This window comes from Sapajus apella, unplaced genomic scaffold (genome assembly GCF_009761245.1).
Source record: "Sapajus apella isolate SASKATOON/1434 unplaced genomic scaffold, GSC_monkey_1.0 scaffold139, whole genome shotgun sequence".
In the NCBI taxonomy this organism is placed as follows: Eukaryota; Metazoa; Chordata; class Mammalia; order Primates; family Cebidae; genus Sapajus; species Sapajus apella.
In genome coordinates this window covers 2,153,973-2,163,625 of record NW_022437079.1, presented here as the reverse complement: position 1 = coordinate 2,163,625, position 9,653 = coordinate 2,153,973, and the positions used below count along the sequence as shown (strand labels likewise).

The window sequence follows — 9,653 nt, the reverse complement described above, 5'->3', positions numbered from 1 at the left end:
GGAGAGAGACAGTGTGAGAGAGTGTGCGTGTGTGTGTGTGTGTGTGTCTCTCAGAGGCAGAGGGTCAGGAGAAAGAGAATGTGTATGTGTTGGGGGCAGAGGGGTCAGAAGTGTGTGTGTGTGTGTGTGTGTGTGTGTGTGTGTGTCAGCAGCAGGGGCTCATGGTGTCCAGACCACTTTGGCCCAGGCCCTTCTGCGAGGACACAGCTGGCCAGGAAACCCCGCACCGCTGGGACTAGCAGGACCCTGGGAGGGAAGCCCTCCCTGCGGTTCTACTGCTCACTCTAGGCAGCCCTCTGGCCAGGGAATGGGCAGGCCAGGGCTGGGGACGGGGACTCACGCAGGCCCAGCTTTCACACAGCCTCAGGGACATCCCTGGCCTCACTATGGGAAGACTGAGACCCAGAGGGAAAGAGCTTAAGCAGGTTCACACAGCAGCTCAGGGGCCAGGGCCACTCCCTCTCCTCCCCTGAGGCCAGACATCTGCCAGCAGGAGATCGTGTGGCTGGGACCCTCGGGCTGACTCCCAGCACAGCCTAGGCTCCAGCATGGCATCCTGTGGCCTCAGGATTCAGTGGCCACGTGGCTTCTGAGCCCGGACTGCAGATGGAACCAGTCGGTTCCGTGGGCGCGATGGTTTGACAATCCCACTCCCCGTCACCCTCCCCACCCCACCTCACTTTAGCAGAGAGCCAGGGGTTCAGGGACTCACGGGGTGGCTGGATGGGCTCGCAGTCCTCGGTGCCACACGGCTGGGAGCTCTCCGGCCAGGCCTCATGGCCACACTGGTCGCTGTCTTCCTCGGGCAGCCCCGTCTGGGTGTTGACACACTTGACCAGGCGCCGCTGGACGCCCCCGCCACAGGGGGCTGAGCACTGCGGGGGTTGGGGAGGAAGGAGTGTCTCCCTAGGCCACCTTAGCGGCAGGGGCAGCGACACCTCCTCTGGGAAGCCGTCCCTGTGCCCTGTGCGTGACTGGCCTGCCCTTGCTCCCAGCCCCGCCCTCAGTGCCACTGGGAGGGCCTGGTCCCATGCCCAGAGCCCACTCAGTACTCAAACCCCACTCTCATTTGTGGGATCGTCTCCTGCAGCGGGGAGGGGCGTGAGAACAGTGGGGACAGCCCTCAAGGCTGCAGGGCAGCGAGCCCCTTGCACGGGACATGCCTGAGAGGCCTGGGCAGAGCCCCAGGATGGAGCCCTGATGCAGCAGCAGGCAGAGACGTGGGCGAGACACCGCTGTGCCCGAGGGGTGGGGCAGAGGACCTGCCCAGCCCACAGGCAGGAAGGGGGAGACAGGTTTCACAGCCGGGGCCCAGCCCGCCGGGCTTCGTTGTTATCAGGTGCGGGTCTGAAAGCCCTGAACGTGCGCAGAGTCTGTGCCAGTGTCGTGCGGTGCCCGCCGAGTCTGTGCTCGGCCCTGTGCTCCATCCTGTTACTTCATTTAATCCTCCTGACCCTCCTCTCCCAAGCTGTCCCCATTTTACAGATGAGAAAACAGTGACCCAGCAAGGCAAAGCAACCTGCCCAGAGTCACTCAGCAGCCAGTGGGACAAAGACTCAAACCCTGGCCCAGCTGACTCCAGGGCCCGGCTCAGGGCCCACAGCTGAGATTTCTGAACCCCTTCGTTCTAAACAGACCCGGCAGAAGGTGTCCTGCCCACCCGAGGCTCCTCTTCTGCCCCCTTCTGCCGCTGGCTTTTGCCAGGCTCCCTGATCCCCCCAAGCTCGTCATTCCTGCCTCAGACTTCACACCTGCTGTCCCTTTTATCCCTGTCCTTGGCGTCACTGACTCCTCCCTCGGGTCTCAACTCCAGGCCCCTCCTGGGAAGGCCGTCTCTGACATCACAGCACACGTGCCCTTTCCTTGTCGGTTTCTCCCTGGCAGGCTGTGAGCACCAGGAGGGCGGGACCTCGTCCAGTCACTGCTGCACGAGCAGTGGCCAGAGACAGCCTGGCTCTCAGCCACACTCAATAGCTGCTTCACCCAACCCAGGACCGACCAGGTGCCGCCAAGCCCTTGCCCCCTGCTCCTCCACGCAGCCCAGCTCACCTGGCCCCAGGGCCCCACCACCCACTGCGTGCAGGGGTGAGTGTTACAGGGCCGCGTGGCGTTGGGTCTCAGCGCTTCCTCGCAGAGGCCTGGCTCCGGACAGGTCACCAGACGCTGCTGTTCACCACCGCCACAGGCCTCAGAGCACTGGGGTGCAAGGAAGGAGTCAGGGCACAGCCAGGGTCTGAGGGCGCCCCCTCCCCCCAACTGGACCCCCAGGCCTCACCTCCCTCCAGGAAGAGGTGTACCAGCTGAGGCAGGGCTGGGCCCCGCAGGGCCGGTGCGCAGGCGGCTTGGCTGGCCCCGGCTGACAATGGAAAGGTCGCAGCGGCCGGAGGTCCCGTGTGTCCACACACTGCACATCCCGCACTGAGGAGCCTCCACCGCAGCTGCGAGAGCACTGGGGACGGAGAGACGCGTGTGGACACCCCCCACGTGCAGGCCCACATGTGCGACCCCGTGAGGCGTGTGGCAGGGAAGGCATCAGGCCCACGCTCCAGCCCGGGGCAAATCCCTGAAGAGCCCCAGTGGGAGGCCAAGGCTGGCAGGCCCCAGGCAAAAGGTGCCCGGCCAGGGGCTGCCATAGGCGGGGACAGACGGAGAAAGGGAGGAACAAAGGCAAGCTGGTGAAAGACAAGTCCAGATGCGGTCAGAAATACAGAGGGGAGGAGACAGGCCAAGCCAGGCAAAAATGAAGACTCCCAGGAGATTCAGATCCAAGTGCCATCGGGTGCCCAGACGTGCAGCCCAGAGCCCTCCCCTGCCCTGCTGCTCTCGGAACACAGCCCGTGGGGACCCAGGGCTCCGCCCCGTGCCCTGGGGCTCCCTGCCCTGGCTCCATCCTCACGCACCTTACTCCAGTTGCCCGAGTGCCAGGTGGCACAGGGCCGCAGGTGGCAGCGGCGGGCAGGCTGGGGCCGGCCAGCAGGGGCGCAGTCCTCATCCCGGCCGGAGCTACAGCGCACCGGCCTCCAGACGGCACCCAGGCCGCAGGTGGTGGAGCACTGCGGGGCAGGGACCCGTGAAAGCCAGGCAGACCCCATCCCCGCCAGGCCCCCACAGCCAGGAACTACCCACCTAGGCTAGCGAGACCTCAGCAAGACGGGCCCCTCTTCTGGGCCTGTTTTCTTATTTGCAAAATAGACTCCTCCACCCACCTCGCAGGAAGATCGTGAGAATAAAAAGTCAACCCCCACCCCCCAGCAACCAACTGACCCTGCCCACAAAGGACAAAGGGACTGTGTTGCAGTGTCACTGGTGCAGAGGCGGGGGAAGGGGACCCTGCGGGCACCCCTGACCAGCTATCCTGACCAGCCTGCCCCTTCCCACACCCAAATTAGGGATCTGAACAGAAGCTTGCTTCTCCTGCAGTGACCATCTGGGGACCCAGGGAGGGGGCACTGGCCAGCTTCTTTCATGCAGCTCAGACCCCTGCAGGTCACTGCCAAAGGAGGGTGGAGCCATTGAGGGCAGAGCCAGGTGGCAGTGGGCTGACCCCAGCGTGGAGGAGCCAGGCTGAGCCTCAGGGAAGCTTGCTGCTTTCTGGGCAGGACTGGGCCTGTGGGCCATGAGGGGACCCTCCCCACTGCACAGCTGTCTGAGTGAACTCTGTCCTGGGGTGTGCTGCCAGTGTGTGCCTGCCCTGGCTTCCCTGAGGCCCCCTGTGCTGCCCAGGAATGGGCCCTGTGGTCCCCTCATCAGCCTAATCCTGGGAACCCTTGCCCCAAGGGGGGTGGGACAGAGGGCGCCTGTGTCCCACTCTGCTCACTTTCAGATGAGGCAACAATCACCAAGGTCCCGGGCAAACTCCCCGCCAGCCCGGCCCACACCACTTGCCTCACTCCAGTTTCCAGCTTGCCAGCTGGCGTTCCTGGCAGCCAGCGGGTCCACAGGGGGCCCCACCTCAGCCAGGCTGGGGGCCGGGGGCTGGGTCTCAGGGGCTCTGCGGCTGTTTGCAGGGCTGTCCCAAGCTGGCGTGGACAGCAGCCCAGAGCTCAGGGGCACCTCAGGGCTGAGGGACTCAGGCTGGCCCTCGGGTCCCGGGCTCGGAGCAGGCTCAGGCTCAGGTGTGTGCCCGAGGCCAGTCAGGGTCGTGGGGAGGAAGGTGCCCCACACTGCCACAGTCCGCAGGTCCCAGGAGCCTGGTCCTGGGGTTGGGGAGTTGGGAGTTCGAGGCTGCAGGGGGCCATCCCTGCCTTCCGTCTCTGGTGGAGGGGCTATGGGAGGAGGAAGGGGAGGAGCTGCCTCCACAGTGGGCCTCAGCTCACTGTCCCCAGGCCCCAGGCCACCCTCCAGAGCTGGCTTCCAGGCCACAGTCCCTCCTGTCCACAGCTCCACCACATCGGGACCAGGAGAGGAGTGGGTGCTGCCGACAGGGGACAAAGGGGGCAGCGTGGGGCTGGGTCTCAGGGGCAGGTGGGGGGCTCTGCGGCCCCCGGGCTCCTCATTGTCCTTGGAAACCTCATTGGTCCTGTCCCGCCATGGAGGGTGCAGCTGGCGCTGGCTGTCCTCACCAACCAAGTCATTTTGGCTCCCAGGGGTGGCAGGCATCTGCACGCCATCAGGGGAAACCCTGGGCCAGGGCAGGCTGGGGAGCCCAAGGTCTGGGGCCCCCATGGGGGTGTCTTCCTCAGGCAGGAAATTGACCAAAGAGTTCCCAGGTGTCGGCTCTGAGGGTGGGGGTGGGGAGCGGCCGGCCTGGCTGGGCCAAGGGCTAGGGGACCAAGGTCCCGGTGCCCCCTCCTCTGTGGCTGCAGGAGGCTCTGTGGCAGGTGCGGGGCTACCTGTGGAGGGCGCAGCAGGACGGCCGCGTGGTGTGGGTGTCCCATCCCCTGTCCCTGCCAGGTCTAGATAGGGCTCCTCAAAGGGCCCGTAGGACAGGTCCTCGTGGAAGTTGATGAAATTGTAGTCGTAGTAGAAGTCATCCACAAACACGGGCCCCGGCGGGTCCAGCTCCAGGGCCTCCTCGTCGATGGCATTGCCCATGCTGGCTGGCCTGGGTGCTGAGGTGGGTGAAGGGCGTGGGGCCAGGTGGCGCGGGATGAAGTCAGCCTCGTTGAAGAGCTCGTGGCTGGAGGAGCCACTGCCCGAGCCTTCAGGGATCAATGTGTCCAGGGGCCGCGGACAGGGTGGCAGAGAGCAGGTGACTTGGCGGGCTGGCTGCTGGGCCTCGTCACAGGCGACACCGGTGTCATTGGTGCAGAGGACACTTCGGTGCTGAGTGCCCTTCCCGCATGTCACTGAGCACTGCGGGGGAAGCCAGGGTGAAGGACTCAGGCTGGGAGGCGGGCTGCCAGGGGACGCTGGGTCAAGGCGGGGGCAAGGCACTGTCCACTGCCCGGTGTCAGAGTGGCAGAGACCCCAGCCAGCCCTCTCTGGCCCTACCCAGCTCAAGGTCATGACTGTGGCCATGGCTTCGCAGGGGCTTCCTGATCCCGGAGGCTTTGGAGTCAGGCTGGACCCTGGAATGCCCCAGACTCCCTCCCACCCACGGTACCAGGCAGTAAGGGTTGGAGGAAGGCTGTCTGCCTCCCTGTAGCCTGAGACCAAGGGTGGCGCTGGAGGCGGCCCCTCCCATCCCACACTCACCTGAGACCAGTTCCCCACAGCCCAGGTGGCTGGACAGGGCACGTGGCGGTTGCAGGGGGTTTCAGCCAGGGGCCGGGGAAGGTGTTCACAGGCGGGCGGCTCTAGGGCGCTCTGCTCATCCAGCCCCACGCTGCGGATGCAGAGCACGGCCCGGCGGGAGATGCCCCTAGGCCCGCAGGAGCTGGAGCACAGCTGCCACTCACCTGCCCACCACCTGGCAAGGGCACACAGGTGGCATCAGCGTGGCGTCAGACGGGTGGCATCGGCAAGCTCACCAGCAGGGAGGGCCAGGCCGGGCTCCCAGGCCCTCGGGGTTTGGGCAGAGCTGGGACTGTGGCCAGTGGCTGCTTCTCCAGAGCTCCAAGCCCAGGTAGGTGTCCTCCCCCTAAGTCTGGTGACACGGCCCAGCCCCTCCGCTCCTGCCACCCTCCCCTCAGGGGAAGTGAGTGTCACCTGAGGCCTATTTCCATATCCAGGGGCCTAAGGAGGAGGACCACAAGTGTCCAGGCTGGCCCAGGCTGGGGTAAGGGGTGACCGGGAGCTGGGGCTTCAGCCTTGGGAAGACCCGTGAAAACCTGGCTGCCTCTGCTTCTCCCTGGGAACTCTGGGGCCCAGAAGTAGGGGCCTGTGGCAGACCCAGGCCGCCTGGGGGTGGGGAGTTGGCAGGGGCGTGGGGGCAGCTCACCTGGCAGGGCAGGGCTGCTCGCTGCACTTCCTCTGGCGGTCATCGGGCTGGCCCAGGGGGTCACAGTGCCCCTCGTCCACAGGCCCTGCCTGCCGCTCCGAGCAGTACACACTCTGTCTCTGCACACCTAGGGGCCATGGGGCTCAGCCTGGGCCTGGCATCCAGATGCCCACTACCCAAGACCCAAAGACACCATTTCTGCCAGAACCCTCCCAGAACAGCACCTCACCGCCTGTGTCAGGATGAAGGCAGACCTCCCCGGCTGCCTCCTCCTTGCTGTCCTGCTCTCACCCGCCCTCTCCTACGTAGCCTCCCTCTGACTGTCCCTGGAGAGGTGGCACAGTGTGGAGGTTTAGTGGGTTGGGTCCCCAGACCCTCTGCTTCCTAGCCGAGATGCCTGGGCAGCTCATTTGGCCTCTCTGAACCTCAGCGGCCTCCTCTGTGAAGTTGGAGTGACAATCCTGCCTGCCTCCAAGCCCCGGAGGGAGGACTGCTTGTGGCCTTGCGTGTGCGGGCTCAGCCGTGCCCGGCACATCCTAAGAGCTCGATCCGTGCCAGCTGCTGCTAGTATGCAAACCCAGCCATGACGTCAAGGCTGCCCCACTGTCCACGCCCTTCCCAATGGCTCAGAGAACATCTAGAGAAGAAATGCATCAAGGGCAGGCCCCGCTCCCCGCCCCCACACCAGCCTTGGCACTGCTCCTATCCTTCACACCCTCTGCCACTGCCCACCCCGGGGCTTTTCCACAGCCACGCTCCTCACTTAAACTCACTTCCATACTGCCTGCTGAGGCCCAGCCTCAGGACCCCCTCTGCTGGTGGCTCTGCTTTCTCTGCTCCCCCGGGGTCTCAAGAGTAAACTATCCCTCCCCTGAGCTGTCAGCCCCACACCTGTCCCCCTTTCCTCACCAACAGATTCTGATATTGCTCAAGGTAGCAACTATAGCAATGGGACCTGCTGAAAACATCCTGAGGCCACCCCCTCGAAACTAGGGTTTCTGGGACACAGTCCTGGCTGGGGAGAAACAGGCACGAGTCCCTCGCTGGGAGTCAGCCCTTTCCCCTCCTACTTCCTGCCCAGAACATGGCAAGAGGCCTGGAAGGGAGGATGCCATCTGTGACAAGCAGGAGGGGAGGGCTGCCGTGGCAAGGACGCTGCAGCTGAGGGACAGTCAGCTCCAGGTCCCGCCAGCTTGGACTGTGCCCCTGGGACTTCCTGCTTGTCTGTCCCTGTCACCACGGGGCACTTGCCTCTGTGTACACTCCTACACGGTCCACCTGCGAGACAGCTGATTTGCTGAAAGACAATCCCCCAAATGTCTCATGCTGCACATGTATCTGTTGGTTTCTCATGTTTGTCTATTTAAAGACACCTGAATTATGCCAGGTACGGTGGCTCATGCCTGCAATCAATCCCAGCGCTTTGGGAGGCTCAGTCAGGTGAATCACCTGAGGTCAGGAGTTCAAGACCAGCCTGGCCAACATGGTGAAACCCCGCCTCTACCAATAATAAAAAATTAGCCAGGCATGGTGGCGCATGCCTGTAAATCCCAACTACTCAGGAGGCTGAGGCAGGAGAACCAATGGAACCTGGGAGGCGGAGGCTGCTGCGAGCCAAGATCGCACCACTGCGCTCCAGCCTGGGTGACAGGGCAAGGCTCCGTCTCAAAATAAATAAAATAAAGATAGCTGTATTAGATAAAATGGTTTCCTGGCTTTGGAAGGCGTCTACCTAGTTCTCCAGTTCTCATGTTGTCATCGTAACAGCGTTTTAAGGCTCCCGCTCTTCCCCTGCGCGCCCGCCCCCCCTCGCTTCTCCTTTCCCTCCTCCCCACTCCCTCTCCTTCCCTCACCTCTTTCCTCCAAACAGTAACAATAATTTTTAAATAGCATTTTAAGGAATGCTCAAGTGTCTCTATCTCAGATTCCCGATTCTGAGACCCTGAGGACACTGGGTGTCAACGATGGAAAGACTGAGGGGAAAGGGGAGGGCTAAGAGAGCGGGAGACGGAGGCGGGGAGGGGGGAGACTGAGGGGTGGGGGGAGACTGAGGAGTGGGGGGAGACTGAGGAGCTGGGGGAGACCGAGGGGCGGGGGAAGACCGAGGGGCAAAAGGGGAGACCAAGGGGTAGGGAGAACACTCGGGGGGATTGAGAAGCATGTGGGGGAGATCAAGGGGCAAGGGGGAAGACTGAGGGATGGGGGGGGAACTAAGGGGCATGGGGGGGCGAAGACCAAGGAGCAGGGCGAGAGACCTGAGGTGGGGGGATTCTGAGAGGCAGGGAGACCAAGGGGCATGGGGGGCACTAAGGGAAATATGGGGAGGAAGAGTCGGAGTTAATGAAACCACATACTTTTTATAGAATTCAAAGAAATAAGTCATCGTGGTGAGGGGCCACTGGGCTGGCCTCAGAGTGGGGTGGGAAAGCTGGCTGTGCCCTGGCCTCCCTCCCCTCACTGCCCCCTTCCGTGCCACCTTCCACTGTTCCCCCTCCTTCTGTCTGGGAAGCCCCTCCTGGGGCGGCCACCAGGGAGCCCCAGGCTCTGGACCACTGGAGGGGCCAGAGAAGGGGAGCAGTGCCCCTACAGGCCCACAGCTAAAGCTCTGTGGGGGTGGGGGGGGTCGTCTCCAGGACACAGCAGAAATGCAGGCACGAGACCTGCCGGAGCTGAGCCAGGACAAAATCGAGAGGGAGCTGTGCCCCCTGGAGGGAGAACGCCAAGGGCTGGGGCACGCTGAGCACTCACCGCAAGCTGCCCCCACCTGCCTCATCTATTTACCTCCCAGCGGGCATGGGACATGGAGCAATTGCCAGCCTCATTTCACAGATGGGGAACTGAGGCTCAGAGAAGCAAACGTCAGGACCCGTGGTGGCCCAGCAGTGAGCTGGAGGCTGAAGCCAGCGTCCCTGTCCAGAGCCAAAGCCCCTGCTGGCGGGGCTGTGCCCGTCCCTATTCTCACCTGTGCCGCAGGTGACTGTGCACTTGGTCCAGGGTCCGTACTGCCAGGAGAACTCGGGCGGCGGGACCTCGCCATGGCCATCTGCCTCCCTGTGGACGGTGTACTCATAGCGCACCCCGGGGTTGCTCTCCTGGAACAGCAGCTGGGCGGGCAGGCGGGCCCCGTGAGCACGAGGCGTCCTCTCCATCCACCCAGCCCTAGAGGAGCTGACCCCAGCCACCTCTGAACTGCAGCTACACCATGGGGCCATTTTAAAAATGGAGAAACTGAGGCAGAGGTTGCAGCAAGAGGGCGTGGCTGAGAGCCAGGCTCTGTGACTGCCCCAGGGCTCACTCCTTCAGGATGAGACCCTGCCATGGGCCCGGGGTC

General features: G+C 63.7%; 1 protein-coding gene across 1 annotated transcript in view; it reads right to left on the bottom strand.

The window, feature by feature from the left end:
* LOC116540385 (A disintegrin and metalloproteinase with thrombospondin motifs 7) overlaps positions 1 to 9,653 on the bottom strand; it is a 55,827-nt gene that overhangs the window by 2,546 nt on the left and 43,628 nt on the right. Inside the window, exons 19-26 of the mRNA XM_032263889.1 lie at positions 9,285 to 9,426; positions 6,323 to 6,449; positions 5,638 to 5,851; positions 3,886 to 5,295; positions 2,901 to 3,053; positions 2,276 to 2,449; positions 2,050 to 2,196; positions 713 to 875 (exon numbers count right to left, since the gene is read on the bottom strand). Coding sequence (XP_032119780.1) covers positions 713 to 875; positions 2,050 to 2,196; positions 2,276 to 2,449; positions 2,901 to 3,053; positions 3,886 to 5,295; positions 5,638 to 5,851; positions 6,323 to 6,449; positions 9,285 to 9,426 — 2,530 coding nt within the window. The remainder of the gene's footprint in view (positions 1 to 712; positions 876 to 2,049; positions 2,197 to 2,275; positions 2,450 to 2,900; positions 3,054 to 3,885; positions 5,296 to 5,637; positions 5,852 to 6,322; positions 6,450 to 9,284; positions 9,427 to 9,653) is intronic.